This window comes from Pithys albifrons, chromosome 7 (assembly GCF_047495875.1).
Source record: "Pithys albifrons albifrons isolate INPA30051 chromosome 7, PitAlb_v1, whole genome shotgun sequence".
Taxonomy (NCBI): domain Eukaryota; kingdom Metazoa; phylum Chordata; class Aves; order Passeriformes; family Thamnophilidae; genus Pithys; species Pithys albifrons.
The window spans coordinates 43801442-43825209 of NC_092464.1; the positions used below are offsets into that span (position 1 = coordinate 43801442).

The following is a 23768-nucleotide window of genomic DNA, read 5'->3' on the forward strand; positions in this document are numbered from 1 at the left end:
CAGAAGACAACAAAAAAGGCAAACACAGCACTATTCCCTTACCGAGGCCTCCTTGGTGTTGGTCTCCTCTGATGCTGATTTCGCCACTTTCTGGATGATGGGAGCAATGTTTGTTGGCCCATAGAGCTGCAGCTTGGGGAGGCAGCTCTGATAAGCCTCCACAACCCCTTGTATTCCTGCCATGAAAAGACACACAAAATGGAAGTGAATGTGGAGCACGTGACCAACTTCATGCTTGTTTCAAATGCAATTGACAGGCAGAATCTTAATGAATTAACTGATCATATGATTAGCAAGGACTAGCAACTTCAGGTCATTTCTAAGGAGCTGTCTCTAGCTGTTTTGAATCTAGTTTGTAATATATAATTCATTACACCATATTTCTTCTTCCCAGTAGCATTTAATGTCTGTTTTCCAGGTGTCACCTTGCAATGCCAGAGCTTCCATATTTCAGTTCAAGATGTGAGGGATCATCTCCTGACCATCAGCTAAGATTCATGCTGAAAGGTAGACACAAATTAAAAACCACTTCAACACTTTTCTCCTCACATAGATGTTTTTGTTTATCATGGTAGTTGCCAACAAATCTGCTCTTTGTATTTATACCCTAAAGCTGTTAGAAATTCAAGCATCTTTTTAAACACCTGACTCTCCTGTTCTAAGAAAATAATTTTTCAAGGTGCATTTGCATAATTGCTCGGGTTGAATTTGACTATGACCAAAAGATGTGAAATCTTGGAGGAAACAGCAGGATGCTTTGCAGTCTACAGAAAAATGAGCTTCAGTTGAGAAGTTTGGATGGAGAACTAGCTATTTTTGCCTTTTTCATTTCAGGATATATATAGTCAGACCAGGGAGCACAGACTCCTGATGACACACTTGACAGATCACAGAATGGAAATTGGTATTTTCAATCATTGAGAAGAAGGATTTCTTGAAGTGATGCACATTGGCCTCCACATTCAGAACTCAGTTTACCAGGCCTAAAGGATTAGAAGACCAAAGCTGAGAAGAAAGTGATAGACTGAAGAGCTTTACAGAGGATGCTGAAGAATGAAATGACTTTACCAAGATCCTAAGCCAGTTTCAGTCTGCACTGCGTCTAACTCACCCAGGAGATTTTACTCAGCCCCTTTCCAGGATATGTGGGTGCAGACTGGTTACTGAGAAACCACAGGAGTTGTAATTGTTTGACAAGGATGCACTTCAACCTCCCATGTAAAACTGGTGGGGAGCACAGTCTTCTCACTTGAGAGGTGGCTACAGATGTATTTTTCCATTGCAATGCCAACAGACACAAGAACTTGCTCCAATTACAGCTGTGATTGGCTACAATGTGACAAAATTTCCCTTGGTAATTCCATGACTAAGTTACATATTGCAAAACTGACCTTTTGTTAGCTCCCAGTTTTAAACTTGCCAAGGATTTCTTTCCATGTACTTACTGACCTTGCACGAAGGCCTCATAAATCTTCCCTAAGATAATGACAAGATACACTGTCGGCTTTTTCTAACACATTAAAATTGTACAAGATAAACCTTATTCCCTGCATTCCACACAGATTTAGTGTCAATAATGTCAGAAAGTTCCTCTCATCTTAAAAGAAATATGTTCTGGAAATATGATTTCTTATTTGCTATCTCAGATTAATATATTTTAGAACTATCTAGTGCCCATCCAATCCCAAACCAACAGGATATGTGAGTGGATTACTTTGTAGCTTACTGTTCTTGTACTCCTTTATTTTAGACAGAGTAAATGTACATTTTTTTCACAATTTAATTATTTACATTTTTATTTGTAATCCCCTGTCAATCGCTCCAGTGAAGTACAATGTATGCATCTATCTATCTATCTATCTATCTATCTATCTATCTATCTACCTATCTAAGTTTTAGATAGATGTATAGCAGCATTCATTCAGACTTGAGGTTGTCACCTACTTTCTTGCTCAGACAATAAACTGAATGTTAATTATAAGATTATAAAAATAACATACTATCAATATACTAAACATAAAGCTATAAACAATAAAATTTTCAAGAATGGAAGTGGTAACAGGAGGAAGAGGTGAGGATATCCATATTTTATGAATTCCAGCAATCTTCATATCAATACACAAACCTTGTATGTAGTGATGCTTCCCACCACCTTCTGCCAGCAAAAGCTCTACTTTCACAAAGAAAGGGACTTCATTCCTCAAAGGTAAAACAGACATATACTTTTTATATTACATCCAACTGCTGTTTCGTGGTTTAGAACCAGATACTCTTCAGCAGTTTACTTTGCTTTCTGGCAAATACACCAAATATTATAAGGAAAGGAAAAACAGTGTAGTCACTAAGCACTTTATCTCCCTCTCCCTCTTGCATTGTTTCTCCCCTTAGCATGCTGGTGTTACTGCTCTCTGTGTGGCCTGACACAGTGAGAGCACCTGGAAAACATCACAGAAAAATGGGTGGTAGGAACTAACCAAGCATCTGCACCAGGCAGATGAACAAGCTGCAGCAAGATGATTAAACAACATATTTTCTGGTTTGTCTTCTTTTCTTGCTTTCACCCAGATGGATAGTATTTAAAAACGAATAATTTATGACAAAGAAATCCTTTTTGTATCTTGCAAATAAATGTGCAAATGCTGCAAAATTTCTTCCCTGGCCTTCTTTTGTAATGCAACCACCTTTTTTATGTTTTCTTAGGCCCAGAACCCCTTTCAGGCAATGGGTTAACTTGTCACAGAATCTTGTGCAAAGAACTAAATAAAGTTGTAATATATAACAAATATTAAGTGACACAAGCCAAGCCTCACAGAGCAGTTCCTTCCTTTTTTTAAAGCCCCTTTAATTTCTATTGTTACATTTTATTTTCCATATATAGTGGGGTTTGGATAGTAGAATCTTTACTTGCAGATGGTTTGTCTGTCCAAACTCTGATCTGCTGCTGGCACTACCTAGATGTGACAGCCTTTTCAATCACTAAAAATCATTATAAAACAATGCCAGTGGCATGAAAGAATAAGTCTTTGACTCAAAAGAGGCAGCAAGGGGGGAATAAAAAAAGTCTTCTTTGCATACACAACTAGAGCTTCTTTCTGAAGTGTGCAGACAGTCACAAACATCCTGTCTTAGATTAGGAAACAAAGCAGTATTTGAACACCACATGCATAATATGTTATCAGCTAATGCTGACCACTCTGAACTGTTTTTATAACACATTATAAAATATGGTGGTCCAGACAAAATCCTGAGGTCTGTTTTGCTTTCCCACACCATCTCTGGATCACACTTTAGTCAGTGTGACTGAGGTCTCAGTGTCTATCTGGCTCACAAGCTTACAGGCACTTCTAGATGTACACATGTAACTTCTGCTTCTTTGAACTCCTTAAGAGCAATGTAAGAAGCTGTGCGGACACATCAAGCAGCTGTAGGACTTATGCCCAATTACATCTCAAGCATAAAACCTGCAGAGGCTGGGGCAGCCCAACAATTCAAGTGCAACAACAAAGCAGCAATGGCCACTGAACCAGAAGATGAGGTCTTGCATTTAAGATGCGTGAACTCTCATTCTTTTAATGTATCTTTCCCTTGAATTTCTTGTTCTCTGTTCTTTTCCTCATTTCACTGTTGCACATCTTAACTCTCATGCTGAACATATTGTACTGACCATGCCTGAAAGAAAGCCTCTAGTAAGGCAGGTAAGGGCTGAAAGGAGCAGGTAGAAAATCTGAACAGGAAGAGCAGTTTGAAAGACCCAGCTTTAGTTTTCAGAAAGGCTAGTGACTTTGGGAAGTGCAAGTGTGGAATGTCCACCATGGTGCACTTTCCAAGGGACCTACTTTTCAGGAAATTAATGTATGGCACTTTCTAAGGTTTCTAAAGCTAAGCTTGATAGCTTGGAGCCCATCAGGTCTGAAGTCTGAGCCACTTTCTTTTAAAAAACCCACTCTGAATAATAGTCAGGTGATAGAACAACAACAAAATCACATTTTGCACCCAGCAAAAACACAGCAGTTTGTCCCCATATGAGCTTTACCTGCACATTCTGGGTTGTCCTCGTTGAAATTGATTGCAAAGTCATGAGAGACCTGCAGATGATGGAAAGAAGAAAAGGAGACTGTAGTCAGAAAAATTATTCCGAGAAGACTTGTGGTTAAATGCCCTTTACACTTTTTCTGTGCTAAACTGCAGATTTGTCAAACTTTCAGCCATTAAGTGTGAAATACAGTCCCAGCTGCAACTCCCTGCATAAATGAAGTAGCTGAACTGGAAACAAACTTGTCAGTAACAACCAAAAAAAGACAAACCAAAACTCCAACAACAAAAAAAAAACACCCAAGAAAAAACAGCACAAAGAAAAACCATGTAAGTACAAGAGAAATGGTGTCAGAATTGGACTATCAATGCCAGGCACAGAAGAGGAAACCATTGCTGAGGCAATTTAAATGCCAGCTTTCCCTAGCTCAGCATCTCAAACTGCAGGAGAGAGAAAGCAGGTTGTGATACAACAGTGACAGCAGAAACTCAGCTCACTTGTGCATTCTGTCCTCACAGGTGTGAACAATTCCTCATTTAAGGCCATAGGAGTGCTGGGAAAGTGATTCTCCAGAAATAGCAAAAAAAGTCACCCAGATCCACTGTGAAATAATAGCCTAAGAAATGCAAGGAGTCTAAGCTGGCTAAGAAATTAGATTATTCTGGGGAGGAATAAGTAAGAAAAAACCCTGAATCTCTTCTTTTTCCTCAAATTTTGTGCATATTACAATCTCTCACTCTGAATCTGTTTATCATAAAACACTACAGAGCAGTTTTCTAAAAGAAATGACTGTGAGTACAAAAAGTTGCTTATTTTCCAAGAGAACAATGTATTGTGTCTTTAGTGACCTGGGAAAATAATACAAGACTTCTGTATGTCTAAATAATGCAGGGCACTGTAAGTCTCAGGTTCCACACTTCCTCTGTCTATCAGAGCTCTGCATCCATAGCACAAAACTCTTGAGACCAAAACTTTCCTCAGATGCCCTTTTCTGGTTTTGAAGTTCATTCCTGCCTGCTTTTTTTTTCCAGATTCTTTTTTGCTTATTTCTTGGATCACTGAGAAGGCTTGACTCCTTTTAGTCTCTGAACTCCAGCCTCTTAATTCTGTTTGTCTTAAATTTTCTTGAATGAAGAAGCCAAAATTCTGTCTTGCAATGCACAATGTGTGCAAATATACATATATATATGTATATGGCTTCTAAAAAGTGGATATGGCTGAGAGTTTAGCAGACAATTTGCATAGTCTGAAGTTGAAGTTAGGTGTATTATCCCAGATTTGAAGAAGGCTTTCATGTATCTATCTGCAATTACACATATTTTAAGCTTTTAGATCTCTATAGGACCTTCAAAAGTGCCAACAGTCCCAGTGATATGGAAAACAACTGGTTTCCTCCCTATGCAATGGAACCTGGATTATTTGCTCAAAGGGATTTATTTCTTGGATGTTGCTATTTTATTTACTAGTTTAGATGGCAACACAATGGAAATTGGTCTATGACTAAGAGACCTATAGATGAAATACGTGACTACAGAGCAGCTTCTGTGAAATTCAAGTGGTGCAAGCTGGCTACTCACTGCCAAAGAGAGCTTCTCACAGAGAGAGTAGTTTCCCCATCACATGCTGGCCCTGCTCACCACAGTGATGCCAACCATTATTAAATATAGCAGTACTTCTCCCATGATGGGAAAGGGCTGAAGCAAAACCATGAAGACATCTGCAGCCACCTCAGCCCAGCCAGGAACTCAGTGTGCCTACACCCAGCATCAGTTGGCTCTTAAAGAGGCTTTTACCTGGGTCATCCAGGCTATCCTGCTTGGTCATGGAGGATGAAAGTCACTGTTTATGTTCCTCACAGGGCAGGCACAGAAGATCAGCTCTGCCAGACACACTCACGCGGTGCTCCAGAACCCTTCTGTGTGGCTGCTCTGGTGTCTCCTGGTACCCTTTGCCCAGCTGGTATCTTCCAGGCTTGTGACCAGCTGCAGGCCAAAGGTAATTGCAGCTGTCAAGAACTGTTATGTGAGTTTTCACTCATTGGTATTTTTTGTTGTTCAGTAGCCTTTCTTCCTCCTTTAGGCTTTCTGTAATTTGTATTAACTGCACCTCAAAAGCAAGAAGGATGGCAATGCATGCATGCAGGCTGATTGTTCCAGTCTGTGCTTCTTCACTGATTTTATTTCTTGATGCCAAATGCAGTTGAAATTGCACCTAAGGGAGAATTACCATTCTTTTCCAAAGCTATGAATACAGTATTTTAATCTCTCATGCAGGCATGGTCTGGATGCTTTTGTTGCTATACCTCTTTCAGGATCACATAATGAGAACAATTTATCTGGTTCAGAGCTATAGCACCCAGCCTATTATTTAATAAAAATGTAGACAATGATTCAGGCCAATAGGGAAAGGCCAAGTCTAGCCAGTGTATGCAATGATCCAAAAAATAATAGTGTCTGAGTAACAGCTGCTATCCTCCTAGAAGTGGCCCTCGTACATTGTCATCCTGATTCTCCAGGAATGGTGTTAAAGTGTACCCTGAGGGCAGGACAGGAAACACAATGAATGTGCAGAAGCATTGCCTTGTTTCCTATGCTCTCTGAGCAATATATCACAATTTAAACAAGATTTAGGTATAACATGAAGGAAAAAAGTTTTTTGAGCAGCTCAGTGATGGTTCACAAACAGGAGATGATCACCCGAGGCAAGGCAACAGCAGATATTTTTAAAGCAGAGTTTCTCCAAATGCTTAGAACTCATTCCTTGCTCTGTTAAGTAAAACCAACTGTGCTTCAACCTGCCCCTGTGCTATCTCCTGTGTCGTGGCCAGAATTCAAGAGGGTCCAAACCAGCAGAGACTTCAAACATGACGTCCTGAAGGCCTTACTGAACTCCAGCTGCTGCCTGATGGGACTCCCTGTACAGCTCACCCATGTCAGAGGGTGGTGGGCTTCTTTCCTAATTAAACATGTAAGGGCTTTGTTGACTGAAAGGCAAACCATGCTAATGACAGAGAACCAAAAGCTGGTACACTAAATGACATCTTTCTGACACTGAATGTCACAGACTTAATGCACCCTCAGAACTGATACATTATAATGGGAAAAAGGAGACAAAACTGTGGACACCTAAGATGCTGAAGACTGGGAAATCCTCAGGGGGAACAAGAAGGCACCTGGCTGTTCAGTAGCAGGCATGTTTATATAATTGACTAGGGTGGTTTGTGTTATGGATTAATCTGACAGTAAGGAAATCCTGGAAGATGGCAGGGCACACAAATACAAAGTGACTGTTTTCCATTGGCATCTGGCACAGAAAAGTTTGCAAAGGACTGCAGACCATGGTCTGTGCTGGAAGTCAGCCTGATAGTAAGGAGTGTCCTCACAAACCCCTGAGTGTGTCACAGGCCCTGGACTAAGTTTCAGACAGGTAGCTGACTCCCTGCTCAGCCCTCCTCTCTTAAATCAACCCATGAAACCAACCCATAAAGGGCAGGAGGAAGCAATTCTGGCGTGCAGAGGTGATGACACGTGACCAGCCTGCCTTACCTGGGCTGCTGCACAAGCTGCACTCAGACCCTCTGACTGAGGCCATTTATTGCACTTGGCCAGGCATCAATCTTCTCCAGACACTATTTAGCAGATCCCATCATGGATGTGGGATTATTAAACGACAGTTGTCCAAGAACTTCCTGAACCAGGAACATACTATTTCTCAGGTAATTTCTGCAAGGTTTTTAATGAGCAAAATAAGTAGCTCTACCATACATCATGATGTAGATTACACTGACAGCATTTCTGAGGATATGACAATTGAACAAACAGTCTGAAATATTTTTGTTAAGGCAGATTATAGAATTGTTCTTTTGCCACAGTATGATGCCTCCATTGTCTATACCTACACAGTGACAGCAACTGCAGTTTTCCATCAATGTGGTGGCACCCAAGAGGCTCTTGGAGGAATCATAACCAACATTCCACGTACTTATGACAACTTCAGTAAAAAATACACCTTGATTTAACATAGCAAGTGACTTATTTCCCTCATATTGGGGTGCAATTAAATTCATGTTCATAGCATGGCCCTTTCTAAAAAGGTTTCTAATTAAGGCTGAAAGGAAAGAAGAACTTCCTGATTAATGAGAATTTTTGAGATTTCTAAAAAAAGTCTTCTGGACTCAGGTAGAAACCTCAAAAGCCAAACGAAAGCTCTACTTTGGAATCTGATAAATAACAAACTCCTAAAAATTCATAAAGCAAATTGCTGGAAAGCTTTGGGATTGTGCACAGACATTTTATTTAAGTTTCATTGAAACTTGTTATTCTGTTTTGACCTTTGCGTGTTTTTTAAACGCTTTTACTCAAACTGTATTTTCTTTTTTTAAATAGAAACATTTTTCATTTATTTTGCAAGTGCTGAATATGGGTGCCTGAATTCTGAAAATTAGTAATCCTTTTTCTTCCTCTCTAGATTGTTGAATTCAATTAAATTAACCTCCCTGTTCCAAATATCTCCAGGTTTCCAGAAATCTCTGTGGTGATGGTACTAGGACTGCTTGAGAAACAATCTGACAAATTCAGACACATTTAGAAGTGCTATCTTAATAATTTAAATAGAGATTGTCAAAAATCCATGAACAATAAATGCATACAAGCAAAAATGGCAAGATGCACAATGTTGAACACTTATCTGTGAATAAACTGAACACCATTAAGGCACTGTCAGTCTGAAAATTAAATATGGAATGTCTGCATATTTTGCAAAAGCTTAAGACACAAATTTACAGAACTATTGCTCAAAAGCCATTATTTTCAGAATGCTCATAAATCAAGTAGTTTGGGAGCTGGACAGCTTGCGTTTCTTGCTAAGACCACATTGTAGGCATTTCTGCTTGGCAAAGCTGGGCTATTTATTTTCCTTTCTAATTGATTTTTGAGCATGCTGCCAGTTTTCATGTCCAAATCCAAGTTGTGTGGATAAGGTGACAAATTGTGGGTTTTTCCTTGGTCCATTAAACATCCTTCTATTGTTCCATTTTTTGTCAGGTTTGCATTTATTTTGCCCTCAAGCTCCTGAAAAGTGCAGGAATCACAAAGGCCACAGTGCTTTTTAAGTCCCTTATCTGCCCAGACATTGCAGTGCAGGGTGGTAAAGATGCTGGCCTGTGTCTGTAACTGCAGTAAGATTCCCTCCACCACATAAGCAGTGAGTGAAGCTTTCACTAAAAATGCAGAAATAACCAGAGCTGTCCTAAAACAAACTGCAAGTTGTTTAGTACCTACTCAGGAGTCAGTCTGCAATTCTTCCTTAGGAGAGAGGCCTTCACTATTGGCCACACACCTATCATGGGGTTGACACAACTGGAACTTTCTTTTCAGTTTTGTGCTGCTGAGTGGTTTTTCAACTCTTCTGAGTTCTGCCTGCTAAGAAGTGAGTGTGTGCTTAGCTTGCTTTCCTCCTCTTCACTGTGACCGTTCACAGCAGTGCCTGAGTCCACGTTATCTAACACCTCTGCACTTTGCACCAGACCTCGCAGATGCTTCTTCTCATTGCAAAAAAACCCCAAAAAACCAGACCAAAACCAAAAAAAGAAAAGGGATGGGTTGTAGACACTGCTGTGGAATAACTGGCATGTTCTGCAAATTTTGTATGATAGAAACTTAAGAGGGGAATATTTCTCTCAGAGGTTTAGTCAGATCAAGGAGCAGAGTGATGTGTTTGTCAGGTCTTGGGAGGAAAAGGTAATATTGTCAAATACTGGATAAAAGATCCCTAGAGTGATAAGGAATGATATATATGGTGTGTCTTGCTTCCTCCACTCCCACAGATTCCTTATGCCACTAAACAACTGCTGGTTTTCTGCTAAGAGCTGAAGCATGTCACTTGGAGATGAAATGAGGGGAAATAAAGTCAATGCAACCTAACAGTGTGCTCTTGAAATGGAAATTCTGTAGAAAACGTATATAAAAACATGTTAAAGGGATACAACCTCAAGAGATTTATGAAGAGGCTGCAGAGGTGGATACTGACATTGTTCATGAAGGAAGATGATGTTTAGGTCATATGAAGGCTCTTGTGGTTACTTAGGAACCCTTGGCAGTGGGAGTAATTTCTTCCACTGCTCCAGCAATTTGTTGCCTACTGGAAGAAATAAAAGACCAGGTGCTGGAGTGCATAGACAAATGTGCTATGAGAGTAGGGCTGGAGGCTCCAAAGCAGACACTCTAAATGAATGAAAGGCTGATTTATCCACATGATGGTGTCAGAACTTAGAAGTTCTCATAATGGTTCAACGTAAATTTGATGTAAATTATTACAGTAATGACACTGCCCTCCTTTAATTAAACCAAAGATATGTATGATTTGTAATACTTGTGACTGAAAATAGGAAAAGAACATTTAAATAACACAAGATGTGCAGTATTGCTGTGGTGTCTATAGTGTTATAGTTTTGCAGCAGAAGGTAAGAAGTCAAGGAAGAAACCTGGGAGCACTTTTTTAAACAGTCTTTGTTACTTTTATCAGTTTCTTCTCTGCCTCTTATGCATCTTTGCTGTCTTCCACATCATTGTTGGCTAATCATTGTTGGCTTTGAATTAAGTTTATACCAGTGTAGACCAAATTACTGAAGGATTTTCAGGTTTACTGGTCTTGACTTATTAATACCTTGTGATGAGACTAACTTGTCACTCTTAGAAGATGTATTTTTCAATTCAAAAGTGCAGTCAAAGCCAAGCAGGGACTCAAAAGTGTTGACACAGTTTATTTCAAGAAGACAGATACTTTTATGGACTGTGTAGAGTATCACAGGGAGGGACTGAACAATAGCACAGATGACTGTTAATTCCTTATCCAGTTCCAGTTGGATGTGCCCATGACAGGCACCAAGCTGATTATCTGTCCCCATCTGTTGCACAGAAGGGCTAGTCCCCTGCAATGTGGTTCTTATCTTCTTCCAAGTTTTATTCTGTTGGTAAGCTGATGTCATGTCATTTTGTCATTGTCTGTCAGGAGTTTCCATAGCGGAGATTAAAGATGTTGTTCTGGCCTTCATTTGCATCTCCATTTACTCTGGGACTTGTTTGGTTTACACGTATGTAATCCACAAGCAAGTAGCCCCATCTTCTGAAGTTTACTTTACTTTTCCCGAACTTCTCAAAATCTGAAGGTCCTGAGTCATCCATTTTCTTGCTTTGAGAGGTTATTAACATAGAGACTCTTTGGGACAGCTCTTGCTGTGGGATAAGACTCATCATTCATGCACAGACTACTAAGTTCAGTGCCAGTCTCTGACTTTCTTAAGGGTTTTGTCAGCAAATTATCCAAGCATCAATTCTGCCAAAGCAGAAAATCATTTGGTGTTGGTGATTGTACGACTATCTGGTTACAAAGGCCCCAAGTTACCTTCTGGCAAGACATCAGTTTTCCAGCTTGTGTGTCTGGAGGCATCGATGCCACCAGCTGATTATTCTGGCTGAGAAGGGCAGTTTTGTGCTGTGAACTTTATTATACTTCCATCACCTGCAAACCAGTGCAAAGACCTCGGCTGGCACAGTAACGTCTTCCTTCAAGCAGTCCTTCAACAAGGACATCTCTCTACAGATGAAATTGTGAGTTTTCCCCCATGGTCACCTCGCAGAGGATGGAACAACCTGACCCTGGCACACCACTGGGCTGGTGCTTTTGTTTAGGACAAACACAATAGTACATGTGGCACTGTCAAAGAAGGCCAGTACTGGACTGGAGGAGCTGTGACGTTGTGATCTACAGCCCAACTCAGTCACCTCTGCTACTGAGTCACAGGTAGGGATGCACATATTTGGGCCTTGAGGGTTTGAGAAGTATTCCTGTGTTTCACTGATGTGTCTGGTGGCCTGATCATGTTTATTCTGCAGAACACTTGCCCTTACATGGCAGAGATGGCTGTCAGCTGCTGTAGTTGGAACAGACATACAACAGACACAGATGTTCTGTGCACACAGACCACATTAAAATCTACAGCGTGGTTCTGGAAGCTGCCTCTGACTTTGGAAAGCTTTAACACTGGTGTCACTTTTGAAGAAAACAGCAAGGCAAAAAACCTTGTCAGGCACAGGGAAGCTTAGAAAGCAGTGTTGTTAAGAGATATGTTAACTTCTGCAGGTATCAAACCTACAAGCTGGGAGGAACATTCTGGGGCATCTTTTTTCATCTACTGATTCATGCTGAAGGACACACAATCCTCCTCTGCACAGAAATCCTCACCTGGCCAGAGTTCCCCTCCCTACCCCAGGCCACAGCTGAGACACACTCAGAGTGGGGCACACAGCGATACTGGATGAAGCCTGCATAATAAGGCTAATGCTTTTCTTTTCCAGACAGTAGTGAGTTACAGAATCCCCACCTAGTTGTTGGGTACTTACCTGTGCAGAACTACTCTTCTGCCCACACTACCTCTGCATGTGCCACTTGTCCTATTTCTTCTTAGGCCTTTCTCGGTTGGATGCTCCTTTTTCTACACCACTGTCTTCACTCCAGCCCTACCAGGCTATATATTTTTGCTCACAATTGCACCATAACTGTGGATCACTCTCATTTTGTTTTGTTTATAAATGCCACTTCTCTCCAGCATGGATTTGTATCTCTCTTCCTGGTACTGACAAGGTCCACCATGACACAGAAGTTTGCCACACAGCAGAACCCTTCTGAGGTCTGTATTTTCAGGAAGGTGTTAAATCTCTTCCTCAGAAAGCATGAACACCAGGCTGCTCACTGGACCATGTCTTCCAAAACCAGGTTCTGTCTTACCAGGACTCACAAAGCTTCAAAATATATTTCATGAGGCTTGTTCAAAAAAGCAGTTCTCTTCTTACTAGACTGGCATCCACTAACCAAAGCTTTCCCAATACCATGAAATATTTTGGGTGTAAACAACTATTTTAAGTCCTGCCTTGATTTCTGGTTTCAGTGAATGGGGCAGAAAGCCAGAGGACAGAAAATGGAGGGAGCTGCTTCCTCTTGTCCCTGCCTCGTACTGAGCCATTTCTCCCTTATTTTGTGCCTCATAAACCAAAGGAACTAGAAAATTACATTTATGCACCTACTTTGTATTCTGGGGGTATTCTTGCTCCAAATCCAAAGGCTGGGAACATTTTGTCACTGGAAAAGAATAAAAAAAAATACAAGAGTACCCACAGAGAAATGCATATTGTTACAATAAACATTTATTCCTCTGTAAGCATTCACCAGAAATAAAAAGCAGCACAACAGTACATAAATAGCTTTTAAGTCAAGAGATGGCAGAGTGGAAGGGTCATGGATTGGAGAATTAGGGTTGTGTGCTGAACAGATGGAGGAGTAATATGGGAGATTTTTCAGGTGAACCCCTAGTACTTTTGGAAGTTAAAATCATTTTGAGAATACTGAGGGATCAGGATATCTTGCACTTCTCCCACAAATGCAGTAACAAGTCTTTATTACTCCCTTTTTTTGCGTTACCTCACTGCAGCAAGAGAGTCTGTTGTCTGAACAACCTGCAACATTTATTTCATATAAATATGGATGTGCTCCCCCAGCTCAGAAAATGGGTCTAGTGAAGAGATGACTCTGATTAAAAGTGTTTGCAAATTTGGGTTCTTACAGTTTTCCAGTTGTACAAAAGAACTTCCTAAAATGTCTGAAAGGGGCAATTTTATGCTCACAAACCTGCAGGCTCTGTAAAGTTTTTCACCTGTGTCTTTAGTTGTTCCACTGAAACATAAGACTATATTTTACTTAGGCATAGATTGACTGAGAACCCAGCAAAATGCTGTGGCATGGGCAGTTTGCTCTCAGACACTACAGGGAGGTTATTCTACCCCAGTTAGACATGCAGAGACAAAAATACCTGATTCAGAGAACCTGGAAACTTCAAGGCTGTTAATACCCTTTCAGAAACGCAACGTCTCACACTGCCCACGTTCTGTCAAGCTGCCTCTTCCCAGATGGCAAAGTGGGAAACAACAGGCTGGAAGGGATGTCTCTTCCCAGAGTCAGCAAAGCACTTGATCACACACTTGAGGTTAACAATTCACCCAAACATATGCTTAACTGTAGACACGTTCTAAAGTCCCACTGAAGTCACTGAACTGTACTCCAGTGCTGTGATGAATCAAGACCCTCAGAGATTTATCCTGGTTTGCTTACTGGGTTCCAGGGCCCTTGGAAAAGCTGAATGCCAACTCCCATTATAGGCACTTTTAAAAATTTCCAAGAGAGGCTAGCAGCTTCATTTGCTTTGTGCAGTTCAGGACAGGGCCACTCCTAGTGTCAACTGAACAATTTGCATCCCAGACATACCCAAAGCTAACAGAACCCATTAAAGCTGCCTGATTATCCTGTCTGGCCTAGGCTGTTGGAGGTACCATGGCATTTCTGATACAAACTAAGGAAAACCGGAATGGTTTAAAAGGGTTTAAAGCAGAACTAGGCATGTGTGTACTCCCACTGAAATTGGAGTAACAGAAATATTCACCATCTCTATGGGAAACAGTGATGCCTGTTTTCTGATGGCTTAGCTATCAAAATTGTTGTTCTTGTTACAAAATGTAGTTGCCACATAAATTTTGGGAGTAGAGTTCTGTGTACCATATGTTACACTGTGTGACAATGGATCTTGGAAAGGAAGACTAACATAATTTGCATGGTAATGAAACATTTTTTCCCAAGAGATGTCAGAAAAGAAGTAGCTGCTGACATTTGATGCTAACCACCTGCTGACAGCATTCTCTCTGATTAAACACTCCTAGAAGCGGGGAAGCCCTTATAAATAGATGCAGAGAATGCAGGCACACACTTAGAGAGCAACAAATAAGAAGCCATTAGAAAAGAATCTGAGGGGAGAAAAAAAATCTTGTTATACATAAATGATTGAGCATGGTTGGATTAGCAAATCAAACCCCATGGAGCTGCAGTTAATTGATTTGGGGCAAGAGCAAACGAAAACTAAAAAAGAATTTTACTTACGTGGAACATAAGTTTTTGAGTTCAATAAAACAACCCAAACAGCTGATGCTGGCAGCAGTTACACAACCTGGGAGATGCCTAAACCCACACAGTGCCTGCATTTCCATTGCAATGTTTCTTGAGTGTAAGCAAGTGTGAACACTCTCATAGCTGCAGCTCCATCTTCTGCTCTGCAGCAGTTCAGAGACAGCAATAAATGACACCTCCAAGTAGCCTGGATTCTCCTTCTGGTGGCGAGACCCCCACATTCCCAGAGACACAGTGGCACAGCCCTGCTGTTATCCTGCACCCAGAGTACCTCACCCCCACAGTCAGGATACTTGGCTTTGTGTTTGACTCTCCTGTATCTCCTTTTTGAACAAGTGCTACTTACAGCAATCACTGCCTTGAGAAAGAGTAAAGGTCGTTAATGGACAGCCTCAAACACAGCTGCTTTTTAGAGGGGAGTGCATGAACTCTAGAGAGGAGAGCTATCCTTGGGTCTCCTCCTGTGCTTAGGACTTTCTGTTGCCTCACTCAGAATAACTCCACGCCCTCCTTAGGAAGCTCCTAGATTTCCTGAATTTAGGGACATCCTCTGGTAATCTGATCCTAGTTGCTGGGACCAAGGAATTAATTTTCATGTGCTCCCAGAGCTTGACCTTTAAGGTAAGAAGGGAACGTTCTTAAACTCATGACACCTCTTGCATAAAAAAGATCATCATGTTATTCCCAGACCAGCTTTCAGAATAAGAATAACATTTTAGTTTACACAAAGCTTTTCCTTCTATCACACAAAACAAAGTGTTTAGCTGTAAGCGTGTGACTTGTGTGAGTTTTTAGAAAATCTTGATGGCAAGAAAAGATTAATTAGGCCACAGCTTACAGGTGTCACACTCAAAGACAGTTTTATTCAAGAACTCCATGGACAGACAAAAAGACAGGTCAAAGCTCTCCCTCTAACTTCTAATTACAGAACATATGCCTTATTTCTTCCTACCCATAGCTTCATCCCATAGGTTGAAACCACAGCGTCCATCAAACTCATCACAGCTTTAATTGGATGACACTCTTCAGCAGATGTTCATTTTTGCTATGAGAAAAGTTATCTCTTGAAATTCTTTTCCTATGAGTAGACTGACCTGAAACCTTCTTATCTTACTTGTTTTGCTAACTGTTGGCCCTCTTCACAGAACTAAAGTCCTGCTTCTGTTAGCAAGCCCCAGAATCTATCTGCAGTTTTAAAACCTCTTTTTCTCAACTCAAAAATCTCTCCTTATTCCTACATTTAGCTAATGTAAAAGTCTCATGCTTTAGTAAGTTAGCAGCTTAATGGCTTGGTGATATTTTACAAAATAACCCACTCTAACCTTCCCACCCACCCCCACCTTACCATATGAGAAACAAGCCAGCAGCTGAGCCTGCTGCCCTCATTCTGCCTGTCCTGCACTGCTGTGACACAGCAGGGAAAAGGTGACAGAAGGCAGACAAGGACTCTCTTGCTTCCAGGACAATCCCTTATGGTACACAGGTGTGACAGAGCTGCTCTAACAGAGCCAAGGCTAACAAGGCAGTCTGCAGCAGAAAGCAAAGCAGCTTCCCAGCTTCTTGAAGCTATGTCAAGGGTTAGGCCATCCAAGGACTGAAACCACAGTCAGAATATTAAAAGGTTTCCTCCTGCCTCGAGGGTGAATTGCATGCATCAGAGACTCCAGTCCTATTTCCTAGTCTGGCATTTCAGTAGGAAAGGGATCTGCTCTAATGACTTTTCTTCCTTTGTAATTTAAACTCCCTCAACAGAGGAAAAGTGAGAACCAGTTTTCCTTTGCATTGCTTCTTCAGGCATGTGGGCTTCATTTACAGCAGGAGACAAACCTGGGACGTGACTGAGGGACTGAGAGCCACAGACATGGGCTGATAGCACTCCCCCTGGTGCAGTGCTGGCCTCTGCCACCCAGCAGCCCCAGAGACCTCCCAGGGACAGCGCTGGGTTCAGTGTGCTTGAGACCACTCCCAAAGGCAGCTTGGGCAGCACCAGTTTGTGCTGAGAAGAAGAAACATGAGACAGGAGGACATGGGCAGTGTCATGTCCCTGGCCTCGGGCTTGTTTTGTTTAAAGCCAGCCAGAGTGTCCTTAGCACATGCAAGGAGACTGCCTGCACTGTCTGCTGGGGGCACACTGCTAAAGGGACAGAACAGGAGAGAAACACAGAAGTGGAAAAAAAAGCTGGATCTATAAACCTCGAAGTCAGGACATCAAGAAAGAAAAAGAGGATTGTGACTTGGCAGAATCTTTACAAAATTACTGTGTTCTTTGTTTAGACATATGTTCCCTTAAAAATTTAAATTTGGCATAATTTTCAAAAAGATAAAGTGCTTGACATTAAGATCCAAATGGCAAAAGCATTGAACCCTGACTTCTATACCTGGTACATAAGAGCCATGAGTGGTCATGCAAGCATAGATGTACATGGCTTATGGTACTTCTTCCAGTCAAACATGTATATATTACTGAAAGATACCCAAGATTGAGCAGATCTGTGTTATACCCTTAAGGAAAAACGGGGGAGAAGGCTCAAGTTCACTGTTCGTATTGATCAATGTGAATTAATGCACACAGGAATGAATTGTCAGAACTCCAAGACTGCAGTGTTTTGAACAGAAATACAACCAGTCAGAAAAATGTCCCTCAGTAACCTCAACTATAACGTAGCACATAGCAGAAAATGATTTCTGAAAATACCCCATATTATCCTTTTGGGACATTGCTCAGTTTCAGTCACCCATCCTTCAAGCTATCGGGTGGAAAGAGAGGCAGTGCAATGACAGATCAATACACTAACAGGGGCAGAGAGAAGAGCGATTTCAGTGAGCTGTACTGCAATACAGGAAAAGAGATGAATAGGGCAGATACCAAGGGGTTTTAGATTGGTAAAAGTGATACAGATAATGATACCATTTTCTGTTTCACTAGGAAGCCCAGTGTTACTGGAAGGTAAGAAATATGTTTATAATAAAGATAAGGAGACAAAATAAAGAACATTTCAAACTCTTGTCTCATTAACCACTGATGCCCTCTGACATGCAGTACCATTGAAACCTGGATATTAGGTTTGCTCTGAAAAAGATTTCTATTCCTAGCAATGAGAAGGAAAAAACTCTTCCACTGGTCAAAATTAATTAGTCAGTCATTAGACACATTTTGCAACTTCCTCAGAAGCTGCAGGCATAGACAATGCTTGAGATACTCACCAGTGAGGCAATACCTGTGCTCAGAAAGAAACCAAGGGCTGCCAGGACACTGTTCTCTGGAAATGAGTTCCTTTAAAATCAAAATTGGGAATCTGAGTTCTTAACTGTACGAAGTAAGTGTTGGAAGAAAAAAGGCCTAAGCCATTCTACGTGGCATTAATTCATTCTGAAAGATAAAATTCTAGCTAGCCACTTACAAAAGTTGCTTGGGACTCACTTTAACTGGTGCTTGTGAAAGCCCTCTGGTACGTGGATGTGGCTGTGCTTACCCTTATCCTCCTGAAGGCAACGCAGCAATTTGTCTGGTGCCACTTAACTGACCTTGGAGGCATCACCACCAGAACCTGCTCACCCTGTGCTGGAGCAACACAGCAGCACTAACAGTACTGATGATCCAGGGGATGTGGGAAAGGCAAAAACATGGAGTGAGGAGAAAGAAACACTGAGAACCCATTTTGCAAATGTCCAAGAATCTTAAATTCACAGCTCTTGCAAGGAAAACACCTGACAAGAATCTCTGGATATTAAGCTGTCACTTGTAATTTTTTTGGGGTCAGATCAGAATTACCAGGGAAATATTATGAAAGTACTATGCTGGATGCAGCAAAATCAATTACTATGCCTTTCATTTTCAATTTGATTCTTAAAAGAATAAACTGTGGATCTTCTCTGCTCGACATACTTCTCCTATGATGAAATCAGATAATTTTCCTCTACTAGAAAGAAATTTCAAACTGACATAACAAAAGGGAAGTGTGTGCTACATATGTAATCAAAAAAGTATGAATGTGAGGAAGGGGAGAAGAAGAAGCAGCACAGGAAGAGGAAGAGAGGGAGAACAGAGAGGAAAGGGGAAAGCAAATGCCACAAACAAGATAGAGTCATCTCTAAACTCAATTAAAATTGTAATCTTTCATGTTCAGGGACTGCACTGGAAGAATACGAGCTGAATTAAGTGTTCCTTTTCTAAAGCATATGAATGAATCATGTTCCTGAGTGTATTATTTAGTACTGATCTGAGAAGGGCTTGATGCCAGCAAATTCTGAATCATAACAGCTTACAGGGATTAACAGCAGTTCCAAAGAAAATACAGAAATCATTTGAAGTATTTAAACATTTAGACAGAGCTAGGTAAATAACAGACATGATCTGTAGGATGGATGGGGGTTACAACTAGATGATCTTTAAGGTCCCCTGCAAACCAAGGTGTTCTATGATTCTGTGATAAAACAGGACTGAATAAAACCATTTCAGTGGAAGGGACTAGAACCTACCAGAGCCCACTCCCTTCACCCCTCGCAGTCTTGCACAGCCACCTGTGCTGCTCCAGGGGGGGCTGGGGCAGAGCCAGACTGTGGTCCAGCTCTCAGACCACAGGGGTTCAGCAGCAGCAGGAGTTTCACCCTCTGATCTCTACTCTTCCCTGGGGAATTTCTGTTCTCTCACCACATACTCACTGTGGGTTATGCCTGGTCTGATACAAGCACATCTTTGGGTTTGGCCAGTTTACTGTGTTTGATCAAACTTGCTGTGCACCTGACACAGATTGGCATCCAGTCCATAACGCACAGTGATTTCTAAGTGGAGCAGCAAGAGTGAGCTGATTATCATACGTCTTAGTCACAAAAGAGAGCTGGGAGCATGCAAATCAATGGTAAATCACTGCAACAGCTACACTGTTTGGTCTGTCACAGAGATGCTACATAATCGTGTGCAAAATCCTGACATTAAAATTCACTCACTATCTTTAATTACAGCTCTCAGGCACCTCAGGGGAGCTGGAATCTGCTGAGCACTGAGAAATAGATACTGTCTTGTAATTGGGTTCCAAAAATATGAGAGAATGCCTGTCTCACCTATGAGGGAAATAGTTAATGAAGCAGGGGAATACAAATTCCCTGAAGCTAACCACCAAAAGGCATCAACTCATGAAATAACTAACAAAGCCAAACACAGCTACAATGGATTTAAACTTCCCTTTATTAACATTAAAAGAATTGCAGAAGAAGCTCTGCAGAGTAAAAATATCAAGTGAACTCAGAATTTCCTAGGCTGAGGAAAAGTAAATAGCCACGAGAAAAAAAAAAAGTCATCAGAGCTTGAGGGAGGAGTAAGTTAAGCAAAATGAAATGGCAGCAAGATCTATCACTTGCCAGAAGGATAGCCTAATAAAATGACATACTCAGAAAGGTGAGACAAAATGTCAACTTTCCCTGCAAGATGACAAATAAATTGCAATGACCTGATTTATGCCTACATGAATGACCCAATTCAGTAGAATGTATCTTGGGAAAGAAATGAGACTGTAACTGGGAATAAACTGGGGACGGGGACGCTGTAGGAGGTTACAATAATATATTTACTTCTCAAACCAGGCAGTTTTCAGCCAGTCTTCTGTATTTTAAGGGGTTGCACATATGTCCCAGTACCTTCCAAAACTCCTGAGTATATAGGGAGTATACAGGCCTGTCTGTGGGGTCATACATGGGAAACTGTACCATCACCAAAAAGGTCATTCTCACACAAACTGTAATCTCAGATGTTTAAAACTTGACAGGTCTTGACAACAACACTGCAGCAGCAGCCTGAACTCCAGCACAAGGGGTACAGATTGTGAGGAACCTCAAACTGAACAGACCTGCCTTCTGGAAACACAAGAGTGGCTCTCAGTGTGCACTGCACTGAGCAACCACGAGAACAACAGCTTTGCCATGTAGGCACATTTGCTCTCTTTTACAAATTACATTGAAAAAGGTTGGTCAGAGACCTTCCTCTGCAACAATTTTCTATCAGAAAATGCCTCTTTTTAAGGGGTGTGCTGGGAAAAGAGGAATACAGAACTCCATACTGAGAGTTCCTGGGAGAGGAATTTCCTGTCAAATGCTCTCAAGATACAAATGAGCTTTCTAGGATAAGCAGGATAAAACAGTTACAGAGATTATACTGTGATTTAATGTGATCAAATGAGTTGTTGATGTAATTTTAACAAAATAAGAATGACATTAAGTTAAAATGAAGAATAATAGCAAAGCAATTTAGAGCAATACCATAAGGGAAGTATATTGATGACTAAACACTCAGCTAGGCATCACTGGATGTGCAGGAGGAAATGGGCTGCTATCCTCTTCATCTGATAATTTGGAATCTCTAATCAAGCCTAAGTTCACAACAGTTTGGAGGGGATAGTGAGACAGTAAATGGAATCTAATTCACAGGAATAGCCCAGCTTTAACTGAGAGCAGGCAGGCTCACAAACCTGACCTGTTAAGGCCAACTCAGGCAAAAGGTGTTCACTTTCTCTAAATGAGGAAACTTGCACGAGAAGATTTAGAACATGGTGTTCATTTACCCCCCTAGACAAGTTTCCAAATGCGAATAATTTGCTTTTGAGCCATATGCTAATATGCAAATCCAGGTTTTGCAAAGGCAAATACTGAATATGTGTTTGTATATATTATGTAATTGTGCCAGTCTAGGTCCTCAGCCATCAATCCAGTTTGATGATTAAAAGTATTACCAATTTCTTTTCCAGTGCAGTTCTGCTCCTGAGTTGTCCAAACGCTTCCGAATGTGTTTATCCACACCTGAGCTTATTGATAAGCATGGGCTACAATTTCTTCTGTATAGGTTACTGCTTTTCTATTTTTATTCTGTTGTATGTCTATGCAAATTTGGTCCTATTAAAACACTGAATAAAAAGATTCATGTCTTTTCCCTCAAGATTTTTAAACTTGTTTAGATATGCTAATCAGCTTTTTTGCTGAACAGCCTCCAGGAAGGTTGTCTCAGTAATTGTGATATAGATTCTTAATAATGAAGAATATTTTTATTTATTGATCTGCATGAGTAGATTAAATTTAAACATGTGTAGTTCTATGTAGGGATTTAATGAAATATTTAATGTTACATATAGTGCCAGCTATTCTAGGCATCATTCTCTTGCCTCAGGTTTAATGGACTACTATTATACTATCTCAGTCAAAGGAAGTTTCTGCTTTTTTCCTTGTGTCAGGAAAATTATCTCAAGGTATTTAATACACATCCTTCCAGCCCAGGTAACTTTCTGGGCTTTCATCCACAAACCCAGACAGAGCTTCAGGATGAGATAACTCACTAAGTCATCCTTGCGGATGAGGGGCTGATCAGTGCAGCACACAGCAAGATGCAAGCTCTGGCACCTCTTCCCATTTAAGGCCTTATTTGAAACCACAGCATTTAATTATAGTCTGATATTTGTGTTTGGGACTAATTGCACTGATTTATATATGACTTCCATAACGTACTGCATTTCACATCCCTTGTCCTCTTGCTCCTCCCTACCTGCCCTCTGCTGTGCTTCAGGAAATGTGTTTCTGGGACAGTTGGGCCCTTCATGGGACTCAGTGTTTTCACTTCTTAGATCTGCACTGACAGGGATGTGATGAACTGGGAACCCTTTTATTTTCTCCTTTCACTTTTTCCCTTCTAAATTCTCAAGTGACTGTATGAGGGAAGGAAGGTCTTATACACAGTTTTCAATCACAGTGAACTTACTTGCTCAGGCCTAAAATATAAAGAAAACCTAAAGAGCAATTTTTACATCTATTCAGCAACTACTGTAACTCAGAATTTGCAGAAGCTAAGGCTGCAACTCAGACTGACTTCAGATCTTCATCTCTTTTGTGGGATGTGGCCCAGTTTCTAAATTTTCCCTCCTTATTTTGTAGAGCTCTACACATAAATAATTTCTGTCCTTTTCAGGAGCAATGCACTCTTTGCTCATTAGTGGCCCCTGGGGAGGTTGCCAGCCCAGGGTGTTTTACACAGTTTATTTGTTAACTACGATCTCAGTGTGAATGTCAGTGCCAAGGAGCTGCTTGTGAATTTAGAGCTAAGGAGGCTATTTGCCTGAATGAGAAAAAACAAACATCAGTGTCAGGAAACAGAATTTTTCTTCCATGTGTTTCAAGGGCTCTTGAAACTGAAGAAAAATCTGCAGTATCTTTAAGAGTAAATGAAAAACCCATAGAAATTCAAAATAATTAAGAACTAAGCTTTGAAATAGATTTTGAATACAAATAAGATGACCAATTCCATGACATGATTTTATAAAACTATGTGGGTCAAACATATGGAATTGTGAGTTGAGTGCTTAGATCAGAATGGGAATGGCCTATAAAGAATGGGAAGTTACAGAAATATCCAGTGCAGTAAATGCTTGAAAGCATTTGCTAAAATACATCTAACCTTTGTCTTTTTCAAGGTATGAGTATTGATGTGACTGCAAAAAAGCTGATTCTCACACATGTTTATGCAAACTTTTCATTAATTCAGTTAGGAACTCTGAATGTATGCACAAACATAAAACTGTGTGTAAAAAAAAAAAAAGGTTAAAAATCATCCAGATAAATGGGAGGCACTGAACATTTCGGTGTGGGGTGAACAATTAGCAACAAAGTTCAAATTCAGCAAACTCTTAACTCCATGTTAGTGCCACCTACACTTAGCATAACACCTCAGTATTTGCCTGAGTCAAACTTAATT

General features: G+C 40.8%; 1 protein-coding gene across 2 annotated transcripts in view; it reads right to left on the reverse strand.

The window, feature by feature from the left end:
- Window positions 1-23768, reverse strand: part of CPNE4 (copine 4) — a 215669-nt gene that overhangs the window by 9883 nt on the left and 182018 nt on the right. For both annotated transcript variants that reach the window (XM_071561211.1, XM_071561212.1), the window contains 3 exons: window positions 13114-13168; window positions 4034-4085; window positions 43-176 (listed from right to left, as the gene is read on the reverse strand). In XM_071561211.1, coding sequence (XP_071417312.1) covers window positions 43-176; window positions 4034-4085; window positions 13114-13168 — 241 coding nt within the window. The remainder of the gene's footprint in view (window positions 1-42; window positions 177-4033; window positions 4086-13113; window positions 13169-23768) is intronic.